Below are 19,812 nucleotides of genomic sequence, written 5' to 3'. Positions count from 1 at the left end.
GTGTATTTCTATACACGTTTGCACACCTGGGTTTGTTTGTACCTGTATCACGTGATCTTTTTGGCGTACTGAGTCCGTTGAACACATCGCGTCCAATTTATTCCAGAGCAGAACCATTAGAGTGTGATGCAGGTATTTTTTGCAATTCGCACTGCTTGGTAAACGTAGCGATTATATGATTTACGTTGTGGAAATGGACTCATCCAGAAGCTGAGGTGATTTGGGATATCAGGATCAGTCGATTCGTCTCTCTCAGAAATATAGTGATCGTTTTGATTGTTTAGAGTTATCTTACCTAATGTATTATTTTCTTGTTACTCGTAAGTAGGCCTATCGGTAACTAATGAATGAACTAATGAACTACTTTACTATGCTTAGTTCTGTGGCTGATTACATGATGCACAGACGTTAATAACAGCCCTTAAACGCTAGATATATGTTTCGACACGAAGTGCTTGACTTATAGAAAATAAACTATAGGCGGCGTCCTTCGGAATGACAGCGAAATTTACATCTGAAAGGAGCCAGGAGATGGTATCGCTATTGTACATTTCTTGTCTAACGTTCGCAACACCTGGGTCAAATAACTGAACTTTGACCCCATCGTTCGTGTCCTGACAAGCACTTTGAATACACAATATCTTTATTTGATGGTAAACCTAGCAGTGCTACTTAATTGTTGCATCTAGGGCACAGTTCCAGCACTACATAGTTACAGCGCCAAGAATGCATCCAATTTCCAGCCCTCTTATTGAAGAATACATTTGTTATGGATTACCGCTTGATTTTTTCTCTCAGTGCCTATTAAATACTAATGATAAGTTTGATAAAGGGACTGTGATACGGGTAATATTACTTTTATTCATTAAAAGAAACATGTACTAAACAAATTAATGGTCATCAAGCTGATCAACACAGGTCTCATGGCCGATTTCGTACACAGATATCAAGCATTTTAATTTCCAGCGAGTCTGTGAGAAAATCAGTGGAATACTTTGGCATCAGGTAGCTCTTACACTGTTAACACGGCAAATTAAAACGCCCAAGGCCGAACGCCTGCTATTGTTTCCTCTCGCATTCTGGCTGCCTGCCAATACCAATATGAATACATACATCATGTTTGCATGCTCCGTCACTCGCTTTACCCTGTTAACTAAATATTAAATCACACACTCGCGAATTTTCGCAAGATAATTGAATATTTGCATTGCCATCGAAATGCTAAGAATGGTGATCATGTTATGTCACTGTGTGTTGTGAAGGCGAGTTTGTATTTTGAAAGGTTTTTTGTCTTTGTAGAATGGTTTCAATGACTTCATTGACGGCAGAATTGAAAAGGTAAGCGTAGTGAGCGGACAAGTCGATGTGTATCACTGTGAGTGACCGTGTATGCCTTCCTTGCAGCGGGGCGTGCAATGAGATTGGAAGATCTCCAATGCTGGTCGGCATCGAGCCAAGTTTGGTCTTGGTCAGTGGATTTACGAGATTAGATTGACAACAAAAGAGAGATCGCCTGGAGAGGGGAAGCTCGCATTGAAAAAAATAGACCAAGAGCAGCGTTTGTGGAACAGTCGTTGCAATTTGAAATCGAGGAGACGAAAGTGTCGGGTGTAGAATTCATATTGGTTTCGCTCTAAGTATCTTGATGATTCGCACTGAAGCATTTTATCTTGGTATTTGCGGCAACCCCTGGTTACAGAGGATTTTAATTGCAAATAACGGGACACACTGACCGTACACAAGTGACGGACTTTTTTACAGCGTCCCGTACAAATAGTGGGTTGGTCTCGTGGTTGCGAGGGACGCTATCGTGATCGACGTAATCGCACTTGTAGAGGTGAAATTCCCAGCAGCGTTTGTTAACAGGAGCCAGATTTCAAAAGCGGCGTGCAAAGAAGGTATGTATAAATCTTATTATCGGGTCATATTTGCAGCAACTTCAAGCCCTTTCCTATTGCACAGAGGGTAAATCTAGGACAGAACGTAATGTTGTGTGGTTAACAGTTTAGGGAAGTGAAACTTAGGTATATCGGTTGGAGGCTAACACGAATCTATGTACTGAGGTATTTTAAGACACGAAATGAAATCCCAGTCTATCTCCCTTAATCCAATTCAAAATAATTATGAATCTTTTCAACGCACGTCAGGTGACTATATCAATTTAAAGAGGCCTTCTTGCAACATACGCCCTGTGATTTTCTTTCGAAGATATTTAAATATTGGTATTTATGTACACTACTTATGTGTACAATGGCAACATTTAAATACATTTTGATGTAACTTAAGATGTACTCGATAATATACATCTGGCAATTAAAAAGTTTACCAAGGCGAGTATGTCTTATGTAACCCTGACATAAAAGCCACGTTACTGGCCAGGCTGAGCTGTCGTTCCCAATGTATAATTCCGTTCTATACGCTGGCAGCACTGGGGAATGTTGGTGCTGGTCGCAGGGACAGTATGGTCGCATACGGGACCTTTACTACTACACGCCCTATTGACTCTCCATCGAAGGCAAGCATTCAGCATCGCTTACGTATGACCTTTGAAACGCTGGCGTCCAATGAAACATGTAACAATTCATTATGACTGTTCACTCACTGTTCCTTTGTTGACATTTGTATCTTTGCGTTTCAGTAGCGATTTAAGTTTAATCCACGGTAGCAACCTTTGGTATCAAACAGGTGATCTGATTCGGGTCTTTCCGTTTATGATGGCACGTAGCTATATAACAAAATATGGATTTAATTTGACTAAGTTTCAAAATGCCTCGATTCTCAAGGGCTACTTGTAATGGGGTTATTTAATCATTTGAGAGATGCACAATCAATGCAACGACATCAATTTTTACAATGTACACGGGGAAACTATTCAACTGATCGATTCGAGTTTGTGATAAAACTTTTGTACATTTAGTACTATCACATGCACGTAAGGATGCAAAGATACTAGGCTATTAGATTGTATTCATAGTCCATACAAGGAAAATTTAGTAAGACAGGGTGGAAACGGGAAAAAGATATACCTACATGGGTACATATACATATACATACATGGTAGTGAAGCAGAGAGACTGGGAGGCAGGGAGAAAGGCAGATACAAACGGAGAAGAACGATCTAATGCAGACAAAATTACAGCAAAGACAGCTATAAACAAATTGCATTTCAGACGACAAAGCTGATCATCAGTATCAACAGAAAATACAATCACAAAATTGGCAATTGACAATGAAGACCACAGCAAGAGGCAACCAAACACGCTTGTTTTCAAAAACTGTCAAACACTTGGAAGGAAAGTGAAAACTGTTCAGAACTGCCTTCCCTCTTTTACAATTTGTAATTTTAACGTTTTCCCCACCCAGAGTCATCTTCCGTCAACACCCCACTATCCCTCTCCCCGATATAAAATTCCCATCTACCCTCAACCTGCTACGTAAACTATCCACTCCCCCTCTTCCAATATTTATTGGTATTGCTCTTCTCCTGTGCACGCTCTCTCCATTCTTATTACGCGATACAGAACTTATATACTTACAGTTTGTTTTCATTACATTCTTTCATCTATATAAGATTATGATTACAGGCGGCACAGTCCACTGCATTCCAGTTTGAGTAATTTCAAAAACTTGCCAACACCATGTACCTTCCTTAGCTGTTCCTACTATTTATAATATAACACTCGCTTGAAATATATTGATAGAATATTGTCACTGAGAAGAATATTTCTAATGACGCCAGCAGATAATTTGCAATGTTAAACAGGAACAGAACCTGCCTGATCTATAGTTCAGCACAGGGTGTTGTCTACATGTCCGTCCCCGGGGGTGGGTAGGTGTTTCGTTGTATCGCTAATAAAGATATATTCTACCAACCTTTGGTGTTTCGGTCTTAACTTAGCACTGCCCTTCACAATACACGTTTTATCAACATGCTGCATCTATTATCTGATGAGTTTGAGTGCCTAATTAGCCAAAGTAATCAAGGGTAAATTACTAATCTGTGGACGCTCTCACCAGATTATCACCCGATTAAATTTGACAAAGTCAATAACGAACGCACCAGCAAGGTATAACTGTCTTCACCTTGCTGGTGCGTTCGTTATTGACTTTGTCAAATTTAATCGGGTGATAATCTGGTGAGAGCGTCCACAGATTAGTAATTTACCCTTGATTACTTTTGGCTAATTAGGCACTCAAACTCATCAGATAATAGACGCAGCATGTTGATAAAACGTATATTGTCAAGGGCAGTGCTAAGTTAAGACCGAAACACCAAAGGTTGGTAGAATATATCTTTATTAGCGATACAACGAAACACCTACCCACCCCTCGGGACGGACATGTAGACAACACCCTGTGGTTCAGGAAAGACGTTACCATTCATAACAACATAAGAGTATTTGATTTATCGGACCTTTACTAAACAAGCGATTACAGAATACCACGGACCAGTTACTCGATGTTTGATCTCGTCAACTGAGGTATTTCAATAACTGACAAGCGTCAGCTAGATGCCAGACGGGATCAATCAATGGAAATCTGACAAGTCGTGAAGTAGTAGTAAAGAATACGAACGTTGGTGGAATATTGCAAATACGTGAATGCAGAGTTTATGACGCCCGCTTGTAGGTTCTTCTGCCATTGAATAAAACTAATAAACCGGAAATACCACCTTTTAACAGGGTCATGAGGTGTAGAAATAGTTGATAAGAATCACATTTTATAGGTCATTGTTCATAGTCAACTTCTAATACGGCGTTTACCCACAGTAAAGGTTATGAACGAGATACAAGTGTACACAGAGGGTAATGTTCTTGTCTCATTTAATCCAGTCAACTAAACAATATATAAATGTACTGTATTTGCATTTACTTGCTTATACTGTATCTTGAATCTGATAGATTTATATTTTCATATTATATTTTCAGTTCCGCAACATCTACCATGTCTTGGAGTAGCAACCCAACCGCTGAGAATGTCAGTGTTTTGCGGGGAGAGCGAATATCTTTCCCGTTTGATTTGCCAGCAACTACAATACACAGTACTCTGGAACACCTTGTGATTCCGTACTTTGGTGGCACAGCAGGCGACAGAGCTGCAATTATTTACGGCGACAAGATCGTCACTTTCAATGAACTCAACGCCAGAGCCAACGCACTCGCTCGTTCTATCAGGAAGCGACTGATCGTTAAAAGATGGCAAACACCGGCATGCGTTGGGCTTCACATGGGACCTTCAGACAGCGTTATCGTTGCAATCTTTGCCATCCTCAAACTTGGACTCGCATATCTACCCTTGGATCCAATGTATCCGACGAAACGTCTCTCGCGAATGATAGAGACGGCTAGGCCAGTGTGCGTCTTGACGGAAGAAGAACATAACGATTCTATGATGAAGGTGATGCGAGACATTCCAACAGTCAGAGCACCTCAAGTCTTTCTGATAAATCAGCTTCAAAGCGAGGATGAAAACAAGAACTTGTTCAGTTTGTATAGATTAGACGAACGAGACAAACTCATGTCAAATGGGGAATCTTCGACAGCGTGTATCTTATACACTTCAGGATCAACTGGCCTGCCAAAAGGTGTCATTATTTCTCATAGGGCAATCCTCCATCGCGTCTCTGCTCTCTGGAATTCATTCTACTTCACAAGTAAAGACGTTGGCTGCTTCAAAGCCTCGCTGAGTTTTGTAGACTCAATTACTGAAATATTCGGTTTTCTTTTGCGTGGTAATCCCATCGTTGTTGCCCCTTACTGCATCACTTCTACTCCAGCAAGATTCATCGAACTCCTTGACAACCATGACGTCACGTGGGTGATGTTAGTTCCCAGCCTTCTGGACGAAATTGTAAATTCTCTGTCGAACCAATCGGACTCAAAGGGTTCGGGAAAGCTAGAGTCTTTAAAGTACTGGGTTATGACCGGTGAAGTGTTACCCATACAACTCGCCAAGAGATTTTTCGATCAGCTTCCAGGAAGAATACTTTGCAACCTCTGGGGAGCAACAGAGCTCACGGGTGACGTCACACACTCCGAGTACACGATGGATGACATAGAAAATTGTAAACACCTGGGGAAAATACCAATAGGTACACCAATCCAAAATACTAATATTTATGTACTAGATGAGAATATGCAACCAGTTGACATCAGTGAGCTTGGAGTTGCGTATGTCAGTGGCCCTAATTTAAGCGACGGTTATCTCAATGGAACCACAAACGACACCAACGGAAAATATGGTTGCTATGACAGGTATGGCGATCGCGGCAAGGGTCGTAAGGAGCCCAAACGGTTCCAGTACAATCCGTTCGACTATCACCCTCAGCATGCTGTCCTCTACAACACTGGCGACTACGTCCGGGCCATGAAGAACTCGTCAGGAACGGGGGATGTGCACCTAGTGTTCGAGGGACGAACCGACTCTCAGGTGAAGATCAGGGGCTTCAGGATCGATTTGATCGAAATCGAGGCTGGTGTTTATGAGGTTCCCGGTATTATGCGTGCTCACGTATTCTGTCACATAGATGAGGATGAAAGTAAACTAGCTGTTGCATACTACATAGCAAGGGATATGAGTCCTGGCGCCGATCCAAGTACTATCAGAGATCACCTTGCCACTACTTTACCGTCTTTTAGCATGCCCAAGGGTGTTATACGGGTGGACAGTTTTCCATTGTTACCAAATGGTGAGTGTCCTTTTTGACTTAAGTGACTTGTTTCTTGTTTTCTTTTCTATTGTTTGCAATGAATCGCTTAATGTTAAAAGAAGCTGAAGACGTCATACTCATAGTAAAACTGGTGAAAGTTCTTTGGTGCACAACGATTCACAGTGTTCAGAATGCATCATCAATCAAAAGCTCTACTGAACCTGGATCGCCATGACAACAACTCGATACCAATGTAGGGGTCAAAGTTCAAAGTGTTGTGTTCACTTTTTTCCTTACGTTAAACATTGTTGTAAAATACTTCCATGCCCATACCATGCGATTACCTGTCCTCGATATAGATGGCCCAAGGCACACTTCCACTCGGCGTCTCCCGATCAACATGTGTTTTTATCATTGGATGTTGCCTTTGGCAACATGTTTCGTCACATTTAGGGTCAGTACAATCTGCAGAAACGGTTACTGAAATGATTTAACTGTTTTGGAACATCAAATTCATTTTCGGATTTTTTCAACAAAAATATTCATAATTTATAGCATTTTGAGTAGATTCGGTAAATTCTGCCATGAAAACCATGACAAAAAATGTTCTATCGACCGAATCATATATTTTGCATGATTCTGTGTTACGTCAATAAAGTAAAATAGTTACTCTTGTGTCAGTTGCAGGGAGACTAAAGAAATTAATTGATGAGATTAAACTGGAAAAAAGTTAAATATTTATTTGAACACTAAGTCTTGCTCAGAGTAAATTAGACACCTACTCTTTATAAGACGATCTCAGTGTAATGTGTACCTAAGCCAATTTTCTTTTGTAGTTGTGGTCTTACCAAATTTGAAAACATTTGCAATCAATGGGGTACAATATGATTGACTATTACCACATTTAATCAGAAATGAGCATCTTGATATGCCGACTATTTTCGTAAAATAATAAAGCGATGTTTAATAGAGCGCACGCCAAGACTTTTGATCAAATCAACTTCAGTCTGTTTTCACGGCTAGGGAAAGAATCAGCAATCGTATATTTATATCTGTTTCAGTTCATCAACGTAAGAATTTAATGTAATTTATGACTTGTGTCGCATGTCGTACATTTTGACTTTCACTGGCTGCTATTATTTGTTTGAGACCAATGAGTCCAAAACGTTTGCTTGTCATCGTAACGTTATCTGATTTAAAAAATTAAATTTTAAATAAGAGTAACAAGGAACAATTTTACTAAATTTCACAATTCCAGGCAAAATAGACGTTGATGGTTTATATGAAGTGTACAAAGATTCGCAGCTTACACCGGAACAATTAGAAGAAAAGAGGGAAGAGAGAAGGGCTAAAGAAGAGGAAGAACAAAGACTGCGTGAGGAGGAGCTGGCCAGACGAGCAGAAGAGGAGAGGCAGAGGGAGGAAGAAATGATTAGAAAAGCAGAAGAAAGGAGGAAACAGATGGAAGAAATGATGAAAAAAGCACAGGAGGAAGAGGAAAGAAGAGCCGCAGAAAGAGAGAAAAGATTGGAAGAAATGAGAAGACAGATGAAGGAAAGGGAAGAAGAATTAGAAAGGATAAGAAAAGAAGAAGAACAAAAGAGACTGGACGAGGAAAGGGCCTTGGAAGAAGAGTTGGATATGGAGATACGAGAGGCGTTTGAAATGGTTGAGGAAGAAGTGCATGCGGAAGAAGATAAGATGTTGAATGCAGAAACTAAAGAAGAAAGTGAATACGAAAATGAAAGCGAGGAAGATGATGAAGATACTGGTGAAGAAGAAGATGAAAAAGAAAAGAAAGACTTGAGTGATGCAGAGAAAGTGGATGGTGAAGCTAGCGATGCGGAAACCGAAGGCGATGGAGCTATTGAAGTTGAAAAGGTAGATCATGAAGTGGATGTGACCAAGGTTGAGGAACATGAATGTGGACAAGAAATAGAGAAGAAAGACAATGAAGATTTGGTATCTGATGAAGATGTAGTAGAACCAGATCATCCAACTGAGGAACCATCAAAGGCTGCAGTGATCAAATTAACGGAAGATCATGCTGCAGAGCAGGCTAAGTTAATAAGAATGGACAAACAACATCAAGAAAACGGATCATCAACGGATGATGGTGAAAACAGTAGCCAAGATGAAGCTGTCATAGAACAGATTGTTGAAGAAATTGTCAAGAAAACCGAAATGGATGAAGAAATGGAACAAACAAAGGAGAATGGTAATGAAGAAAGTAAACAAATAACTGATTTGGAGGATTCGAAAGAGAAAGACGATGATCAGTCTCCAAATCAGAAACAACAAAGAGCACCGACTCCTCCGAATACACCAACCGATGAATTAAATGCAAATGGAAAATCGACATCCTCCTCAAACTCCTCCTCCACTTCCTCCTCCTCATCGTCATCTTCATCCGAAGACTCTGATGATGAAGACGATGATGACAAAGGTGTAGCTAAAGATGCGACACCTGATGTATGCAAAGAAATAGACGGTGAAGAAAATGGAGAAAATGAAGTCGGGTCAAAGATAACCAACGATGATACAGAAAGTGGCGACGTGGATGAGGAGAGAAAAGCAGATGTTGAACATCAAACAGACTTGGAGAAGAAAGAAGAGGCAAAAGTGCCAAAACCTCCCGAAAAATCACCTCAAGAAAAGTTGGTACTGTCAGTTGTCAGAGATATTCTGAAACTATCCGATGACGTCACTTTGGAGAATAATTTCTTTCAACTTGGTGGAGATTCAAGTAAGTGAAATAGAGAAGTTATCTTATGTATATTCCAAAGTCATTCAACTCATCAAGACTTTGCTATTGTGCAGTTTCTGTGTAGAAAAAAAATGATTATTTCGGTTCCTCGATCACTGTGAATGATTGCGTTTCCTGTGTGGCGGTAGTGTAAGGCAGGTGTTTGTTAATGGTAGGGGAAACTGTATTAAACTATTTAAATGTGATTTTACTTGCAGTTAATGCAGTTCAAACCGTTAAAAAACTCAAAGAAGGAGGATTGAATATGACCATGACGTACTTCTTCCAGGCTGAGACTCTCGCCGATCTCGCAAAGTACGAGACTTCAGGAAACGTTGATCACGATGACGAATTCGAAGTCCCGGGATACGAAATAGTGTCACTTCATGAGTCTACAGTCAATGAGCTTGAGATAGGCTGTCAACTGGCAGTGGATAGCTACGTGAAAAGTGAACCTCTTACAGCAGCAGTTGATATACCGATAGAGGAAAAGAAATCATTTCTTGACACCGGTATGAAGATGGTAGCTATCGATGGCAAGGACTACTCCTTCCTGCTACGTCAGCTGGGAACTCGTAAGATAGTCGGCATGATGATTAACATGGACTTCTACGAGCGTAAAGTGGACGATGCTGACAACTTGGAACAGATAAACTTGCCCAAGATGAAGGCATTCGCCAACTACAGCGCCTACTTGGAAAAGACAGCACGTGACATCGTAGACGTAAAGGAAGTAAAGCAATGGTTGATACGATTAGCCACGGTCATATCCGAAGACACAGATATCAGTTTAAAGGCCCCACTGCAGAAATTAATGGAAATCGGTAATGTACATATATTACCTCGGCATTTCATTTATATCACATAAATGTGGTGAAAGACATGGCATTAGGTATTGATAAAATTCAATTCGTGATCATATGTCTTAAGAGACGAAGTAACAGATACATTACACAATTACAAAATAGTCACAAGAGGAAAACAGACTCTAACACGACATCCGCTTGATAAATCAATACTAGAATATAGAAGGCGATATTACGTACAGTCTGATATTTCGATATTAAACTGCTTGTTATATATTTTACAATTCTTGAAAATAAAAACTTCGGTTTTCCTTAAGGTAGAACTCGCCTCGGGGACAATTATTTTGAGACTCAAACTTTTCAAATTCTGTCCTGATCTACCACTTGTGGGGTACATTTTGAAGCACTTGGTAAAAGAAAAACTTTTACCGTCTTTGTTTTTTGAAAATCGAACATTTTATTTTTCTCCATAGAGTTAACACAGGGATGGCGGCCATTTTGAATTTCAAATATTGGATATCTTGGATACGGTAATTTGTTTCTCTAGTACCAAAAGTTGCAAGGCGACTCCAAATTTTTATTTTTGATTTTGAAAGAGAATAGTTGAAAGATTCCTTGAGGAAAGTTTGAGCAAAAGTTCAAGTCTTTCACCTTCGAGACGCATACTACCCTAAATAGTTTATGTGATTTTATTTTTCCTTTTCGATTCTGTGTAGGTACATTGAAGGTCGCCAAGGCAAACAATTATAAGGGAGTGTGTGGAGTTTACACTCATCCTTTGACAACAGCGGTTGCCAAGGAAGTTGGGATGGTAGCAAAAATGGAGTTTGATCATGTCAAGGACTACGAATGTGAAGGAGAGAAGTGTTTTACTGACGTCAAACCCCCGGACCTCAGTTGCTTCGTGCTGACCAAGGAGGTTTAATAACCGGAGAAGCAACACGACATTGGAATAAAATAATAGATAGATACATCTAACTTATCAGGTATTTAATCAGCTTTAAGTTGCGGATGTATATGTTTAAGCCTAAGATTGTCAAAACATATCAGAACAAAGACGTGGACGAAACATTTGTGCTGGATTACATGGCGATGCGCGTTTCACGATATCATCACTCGTGTCGCTTTCTTGAGAGGACGTGAACAATACGCTGGTTTTAAAAACAGCGACACGTACGATTTAGGGTTTGGTCTTTACATGGATATCGGGGAGGTTTGTCGTCCATATCCTACGTCTTCAAAATAATCTGAAATTTGCCCTAAGAGGACTATATCAATGACAAACGCCTACTGAAATAAACCACAGGTAAAGTGCATAAATGTAAAAGTAGTACTATTGCCTAGACATTCTAGATAGAGATAAGTTCACCGAGAATAACTCGCGTTGAACACAAACTTACAGAACCATACTGATGTTTAGTGACATTATCCTGAATACTAGGATATTTTTCCCGCAGCTTTGGCAGAATATGTACAATTTTAATCGATATGTATAATGTCTATTGAAGCTCAGATTCTCGTGAAAGTTTCAAACACATGTGAAGAGCGCTCCAATGACCCCCATACTATGACCCCCATACCATGACCCCAGCGTAGAATGGGTCATATATGTTAATATGTCACTGAATGGGTCATTTATGTTAATATGTCACTGAAATACTAACCACCTGTTAATCGTGGCAGCATTATTCCCATAATACGTTCTATATTCTGGCTTTGTTATTCTTGAAATAGAAAATTGATAAATATTTAACGTTTAGAGTGCACAAGTTCAGGTAGCTTACGTGTCCTTTCGCTTTTCAAGACTTGCTTACTGTGCGTATTTATCTTCGTTTCGAAGAACTGGCCTGTTCTGCGTTTGTTCCCTAACTGTAAGCTTAGGGAGCGTTCAGTTATTGTGGCCGGGGTGGGCCGGCACAATCCAGGGGGGGACACCTCAAATTTGAAAACTACAAAGGGGGGTCATGTATTTTTCAAACAGCTCAGAGGGGGGTCACTTAATTTTCATAAGTATCCGTCCCGTCAAAAAGCAGTTTCAGTGTTCAGAAATATTCTGGGAGATAAAAAATGTTTCGTTGCATGATTTCATTCTCTGAAGTTATTCAACTGTAAATCTGAACAAAAGTATAATTATCTGTCACATGAACATCTTGTCTTGGCAACTATGAGGCTTGTCTTATTGTAAATCGAGCTCACTGAGGGCAATGAACAATTTCTGTTACTTACATTATAGAGATATAGCAAGTTTTGTTAGGGAAATTATTTAACAGTTACCTGTACTGAGACTACTAGTACCATGAAAAGTTAAATAATACTTTTAGGTGAAATTCCAATATCATAATTGTTGTCCACATCTGAACTTTAAAATACCCTATTTTAATCAAGTACATTTGTATCAATTATCAAACACCTATAAAAGCACAAATTAATTTGGTTCAGCATTGTAAAAAAATTATTCTTAGTTTTCTCATTGACTCCAATGTATAGCGAATCAACATTTCAGTGAAATTCCAAAATCCAATTTCTTGCACACATATCAACCTTTAACCATCCTAGCCTAAGTACTTTAAAATGAAAATTATTCATAGTTTCCTCATAGACTCCCATGTACAGTGAATCTACATTTTAGTATAATTCCAAAATCCAATTTCTGGCAAAACACATCCATTTGTTACCCTAATCTAATCAAGTACATTAATATCAACAATCGAGAGTACATAAATACACGGGTTTACCTATTTTTGTATTGGAAAAAAATTATTCGAACTTTCCTCATAGACTCACATGTATAGTGGATGAACATTTTCAGTGAAATTCCATAATCAGATTTCTTGTACACATAATATGCACCTTTAACCATCATATTCTAATCAAGTACAATTATGTTAATTATTGAATGTCTGTATATGCACAAGTATACCAAGTTTTTCATTGGAAAAAAAATTATTCACAATTTTATCATTGACTCCCATGTATAGTGGATCAACATTTTTGGTGAAATTCTTCAGTCAAACTCTTTGTCCACATGCCAGTTGTAACAACCCTATTTCATTAAAGTACATTTATGTAAATTATCAAATATCTGTAAATGCATAGATATAGTTTTGCATTGAAAAAGTATTATATAGTTTTCTCATACATTACCACGTATAGTGAATCAACATTATCAACAGCTGATTTTCAATTAAATCCAACTATCAAAATTTTGTACACACACGCTTGCACAAAAATATTGCGATCCACCTGTAATTTCTGTCCAATCCCTGTGAAGGGTAATTTCAAAATTATAGCAAGTCAGAAGGGAAATCTGAGCATTAACACCTTGTGAGTTTGTCAGGAAGGTCATTTGAAAAAATCTAAGATTTTTTTTTATTCTATTGCTTCATACCCCGCCCTGAGGTGTTTGTGTGTGCAGCTTTACTCAAGCAATGTGGGGGGGGGGGGGGTCATGAAATTTTTGTCATCTGAAAAGGGGGGTCATCAATTTTTAGGTACAACGGGTAGGGAGGTGCACTTATTTTGACTGATGTGCAGGAAGAATTTGCCGGCCCACCCCCGGCCATAATAACTGAACGCTCCCTTATCATCAATAGCAAGTCTACAGTATCTTAGGTATTATCAGGACTATTTAAACTCTTTTTGTTTTCTAAATTTTCTGTACTTTGAAAGTGGAAACGTTATAGTATATACGTTCGATTTTGCAAAGTAACTTGTGATAATAGAAAGTTGTTATTCATATAATGCTGTGGGCGACACACGGATACATTAGATTACCGTCTCGCTCGGTCAGTGTACTCGTCACGTGACTAAATAGTGTTCGGAAATCTGAGTGTAAATTACATTCCGGCATGATTTCATCAATTTATATGTGACAATCCTTTAGAGCTTCTTAATTATATCTACTACTAGCATTAACAAGTTGTTGTGTTGTTCACGTTATCTTAAAGCATTTATAGAATATTTTGAAATGCCTATTGAAGGCTTTTGCTAGTAGATGATTCTAAGTTGTCTTTGTCACGGTGAGGGATATAATCAAAGACTAAGTTACAGCGTCTGTTTACAATATCTCTTTACAATATCTCTTTACAGTGTGATTTTACAAGACTCTGTTTACAATGTGATTTTAAAGACCGAAGCGCAAGAAACGAGAAAAATATAATAAGTGTATCAGTAGAGGCTTTAATATTTATATCTGTAAATGAATGTTTCAAATCATATGTTAGTTATTCTTCTCGTATTCTAGAGTATTTTGTTCAATCAATAATCACTACGATCAGTATTTGATATTAAATCATGTCAATATACTGTTTTAGAGATATTTCATATCTTAAGCATCAGAGTATAGAATGTCGTACATTTCAGCATATTTTATTTCATTTTGATAGTAATTTTCTACCATGATCATCATTGCTATTTGAACCGACTATTTCGCAAAGCTTCTCGGTTGTAACTGATGGTTAACAAAGCATTTTATACATACTCATTTAATAACACTTACACAAACCCGTCAATGGATGGATAGCGTACACTCAATCTTCACCATCTATTGCATTGAATATAATATGATAGTACTTTCTTATCTAAGTTTAACCTGGTGACTGTAAATCCATATTGTACAGTCCTCAAATTGATTGATGTCAACGTTCAGTGGTCATATCATCGCTGCCATGATGGTAATGGCATCATTGTAGTTTTATTGATCACGACTCAGCATTACGAAGAATAAAGGTGATTTAGGTCTTTATTATAAAAAAAACGTCAACGGCATTGTACACCTCTAATGACATGACAGTAAAACAATGGCGTGATTATTATTGAATTTTGTTCTGGAAAAACGTATTATCCGAAGTGAACTCAAGGACTTGAGGTAATATTCAATACAATCTATGAAAATTCAATCTCCAGGGCCATAAACGTACACAATCTGACAAAACTTTAGCTGGAAAAGGAGTCCAGCTCATAGCAAGGCGTTGAATTGAAGCTGTAGTTTCTTTATTTTCAGTCGTCATTTCAAATGCAATCGTCTGTTTGTTTGTTCAGCTCCAACTACTAAATACTTTACAGCCTTAATGAAAAAGATTAAATTTTCCCACCATGCACCTCGACCTACTTCAGCCGCGGATCACAGGTTATCTGGAGGCACACAATGAAATCCATAATAGTCAACATTTCTGACGTCAACGACTCCTCAATTGCTTTAGTGACCATATAAGGAAAAGTCACACTGTGATTACCTGCCGTCTTAGAGTAAACATGTATTAAAACATAATCCATCAATGCCGTAATTAGCTGCAAACCATTGATATGTTCCACGTCTATATTCTAAAACATGTCGTATGTACTGAGTTTCGGCCTTGTGAACGCGTCTTATCTGCTATCGCCGTTATATACATTTTCATGTGTGCGTTTGTAAATTTTATCTCTTTAAAACTAACGTGAAAGCCCACAGCAGAGTACTTTTCTGTCCAGTTTAATCAGACTATCGGTGATTCAAATGGTTGAGGGCTAGAGTAAGTAGATTCTTTGTTCAGGTCTGCGCACGCGTAGATTTTTGGAGAATTGGGGGGGGGGGGGAAGAACCATTAACATATCTTGCAAAATATTCAGCATTGGCGATATTTTGTCGATAAACAAGCCATGACTTTAACATTTCATCAACACACTTCTTCACGTCAGTCATACTACAACCATTGGACCATGTAGCGACTTGACACGGTACACGCTAGAAGCATACTGTCTAATACAGAAATCCAATCTGCATTGTGTAAGAAAACTGTCAAATACAGCCAAGTTGGGTTTTTGTTATTTCGTAACCGCCTACCGCCTTCCAGACGGAATTTGAGTGGACGCAAAACAAAACTTGGACTTAACTTACTTTGGCCTGACATTTGCAATCACTATGTGTGTTACAATCATCATTTTAATCGGTAGGACCAACAATTGCACTGTATATTTTACTTAACTCTATGACGGCAGTCACGTGGGATTATAGGCAAGAAACCACGATTTTCATGTGTACTTTTATAGATTTGATCATCACATCATGTTGTTATTACCTTGAAAATTTCATCGATAAAAAAACCGCTAAGTCAGAAAAGTGATTTTGTGTAGAGACATGGAATCTTTGAAATTTTTAAACAATCTCCAATGCCATGTATTTGTTAATGTTTTGTGTGATTATTGTAATTGTGATGTAATTATTGTAGATATTGTAATTTCCATCAAATGGAGGAATTGAAATGCCACACTTAACTTTGTGTTGTTTGTTTTCTTCTTTTTCTTTTTCTTCTTCTTGAGAGAGAGAGAGAGAGAGAGAGAGAGAGAGAGAGAGAGAGAGAGAGAGAGAGAGAGAGAGAGAGAGAGAGAGAGAGAGAGAGAGAGAGAGAGACTGATATGTAGGCTAATTCTTGTAAAATGAATATATCAATTTATCACAACCCTATGTAATGTGGAGTGTACCTCCAAGTTGCGTTTCATGTAAATGCAGTACATACCTATATTTACATCATGATCGGATTTATCTTGTGTGACAGTGCCTGATGTTTTGAGGGGGCGGGCGTTATTTAACATGCCTAATGGGGGTAGACAGGCCTTCTTTATTCTTTTTCAACGACACAATATCATTGATACAATTTTACATTAAGATTACACATATTAAGCATTTCCAGAAGTATCTCTCAATAGACATGCTCGTTAAGAACCAGTGCAAGCGCTCTCAGCGAATATGTCCTTAGCAAGGGCAACGGGAACTGGCATCGTCACGAACACTGCCTGTAACGAACACAAATTATTGTGAGGGTCATGTTAATTCCCATACTTGCAATGATCTTGAAGACATTGAAAGGCAAATTTTGAAAGTGATTTAATTTATTTTCTTAGCCTTCATAAAAGATTAAAGAGCCTCTTACTGCCGTGTATATCACTGTCGTCGAAGACTTACAAAAATTCTCCTCGAAAAGTGATATAAACCGAAGTAGATTAATGCCACAACATGAAATAACGACCAATGATAAATCCTTAAACGACTCACAGGTACAATGCTAAGTGCGTTGCCAGCCTTCACAAGTCACGAATCCATCATGGAATCTGAGTCCACCATAGGACTACAACTCACACAAAAAAAAAAAAACAAAAAACCTTGAAAAGTTACATTATCCTTGTCTTGATAAAAATTCGATCATATCAAACCCATTTAAAAGCAATAAAATACCTTTAACATAGTTTCCGACACCTTTCAACTTGTTGGGTTTCTAGTTCTGTCAAAAATTACATTGAAATATGTTGTCGAGGTATCCTGTGACTAACCTCCTATGTTAGTCTAAAACTGAATTTTCTCCTGACTAGAGTTCACGTGACACATAAAAATAAATCCTTGCATATTATGCACAATAATTCTGTAGACGAGCCAATACTCTCTATTTCAACATTCTTTTGGTAGAAGAATACGAAAATGCTGAAAACTGCCATCAAAAGTTGCGTATTGTCGTTTCAGGCCAGCTTTTTTATTATTAACATTCGTCCCAGTCCTCTTGTCGAAAGTTTATGCTAAAGGCACTCTCTCTATCACTGTTTTTATCAACCTACTCAGTGTCTTGAAAGTTTCATTCGTTGTCCAAATCACGGCTTGCAGTCAGTGTTATCCATGGGATCATAAATTGATTGATTGGATTTACGACACGGCCACCGATATTCTGCTTTGAACGATAGTGACAGACTTCCAGTAGGTCACACTGTACTTAACGTTTATACAAGTTAATTTGTTTGTCAGGAAGATCGATCGATTCAAAGGTTCCTTAAATTATCCTTACGAGGCAACTCAATGTATGTACTCTGGCTCGTTCAGGGAAGTAATTAGAGGCTCCAGGTCATATTATCACGGTCTCAGTTTACAACCATGTGAAAACTATGATCCCTTTGAGCGACGTTCGGTCATAGAATATTCGAATTTTGCAATCAGCTAATTTGCTAAATTGAAAAAGAAAGCAAACAGAAACTGAACACCGAATTTACATACTGGTAACTCACACCGTATTACATGTAATGGGGATTACTCTTGTGAACAAAAAACGAACAAGAAAAAAGATGAATCAACATATTTTAAACTTTATTTTTCTGAAAGTGCCGTACAGATTGTACCAATGTTAACTGCAGCATGAGATGTTCTTTCAGCAATGACGTTTCTGTGAGTTGGTCTTAAATTGTATGCCCTGTGATTTCATAAAAGTCGACAGAACGGAATCTTTTGATTTTTGTTTTTGATATTGCCTATATATAATATAGCTATTCTGTTGATTTTAGGGGCAATCGCTTTATTTATATATACGACAGTGTTTTGTAAATTTCACATAAAATAAACACGAAAAAATATCTTATTAAAGTGACAAAGTCGGCCATTTTTCATGAATTTTATTTGATACGAGATACTACTTACATTGTTTGAAAGATACTGAATGAATGGATGATCATGCATATATTCGACTCCGGTTTTAGACACTATACATTAAACCATCGCGAAAATAAATTAATGGTCATGACCATTAATTCATTTTCGCCATGGTTTCATTTAATTTGTCTAAAACCGGGGTCGAATATATGCATGGTCACCCATTCATTCAGTATTTTTCAACATGTCAAACAATATAAGTAGTATCTCGTATCAAACAAAATTCATGAAAAATGGCCGACTTTGTCACTTTAAAATCAAACGTGTTGATCTGGCGTGTCGAAGAGGCATGTGCAAAGTTTGCATGAAAACCCTTGTTTTAATTACATATGTTTTGTCCCATCATAGGACCATAAGGCACTATCAGTCATAGCAAGAGTGTAGAAAATTATAAATTTATGATTATGAGTACTGATGATAAAAATTATATATTTCTGTTATTATTGCATAGTTCCAAAAGTACCTCACTGCACTCGAATCCTGAGTGATCACATTGATCAGTATTTATGCCAAATTCACGCAGTTGTAGCACAGACCTTCAGGAATATGGTCAATATTAGTTGCAGCAGTAGCATTGCATCTTGATGCAAGCGGTCACTGTACTGCCACGGTAGATGCATCTAGGTACAGTTCAATGCTGTTGCTGCAAACAATATTGACCATTTCTTAGGGTCTGTGCTACAACTGCGTGAATTTGGCATAAATACTGATCATCATTCAGGATTCGAGTGCTGTAGGGTACTTTTATAACAATACAATAATGACAGAAATATTAATTTTTATTAAGAATATTCGTAATCATAAATTTATCAATAACAGGGTCTGTACTACAACTGCGTGAATTTGGCATGAAAACTAATCATCAAAGATTCGAGTGCAGTGGATACTTTTGTAAGTATACAATGATGACAGAAATATATAATTTATATCAACAGTATTCATAATCATAAATTTATTAATTTTTTTACACTCTTGCTATGACTGATAGCGTCTTATGTCCCTAGGGTTCTCTCACACTATTATCAACATGAAGAGTAGACCCCCGTACTTGGAAATATGAAGTCTGACGTCTCACCTTCCAAGTGTATAGTTCGGATCACACTCTTGGATACAAATAGGTGCCATAAAAGTCAGGATGAAAGGCTTTGGTGAATCCATACACGAATGT

General features: G+C 38.1%; 1 protein-coding gene across 1 annotated transcript; it reads left to right on the top strand.

Annotated features, from left to right (window-relative positions):
• Nucleotides 1-1,455: 1,455 nt before the first annotated feature.
• Nucleotides 1,456-16,453, top strand: LOC139114801 (uncharacterized). Its single transcript, XM_070676734.1, has 5 exons — nucleotides 1,456-1,898; nucleotides 4,929-6,688; nucleotides 7,908-9,395; nucleotides 9,614-10,219; nucleotides 10,918-16,453. Exons 2-5 carry the CDS (start codon nucleotides 4,945-4,947, stop codon nucleotides 11,124-11,126), a joined length of 4,047 nt encoding a protein of 1,348 aa, XP_070532835.1. The 5' UTR covers nucleotides 1,456-1,898; nucleotides 4,929-4,944; the 3' UTR covers nucleotides 11,127-16,453.
• The last annotated feature ends 3,359 nt before the right edge of the window (nucleotides 16,454-19,812 follow it).

Source organism: Ptychodera flava, chromosome 16, assembly GCF_041260155.1.
Source record: "Ptychodera flava strain L36383 chromosome 16, AS_Pfla_20210202, whole genome shotgun sequence".
In the NCBI taxonomy this organism is placed as follows: domain Eukaryota; kingdom Metazoa; phylum Hemichordata; class Enteropneusta; family Ptychoderidae; genus Ptychodera; species Ptychodera flava.
This window is presented reverse-complemented; position numbering and strand designations above follow the sequence as displayed.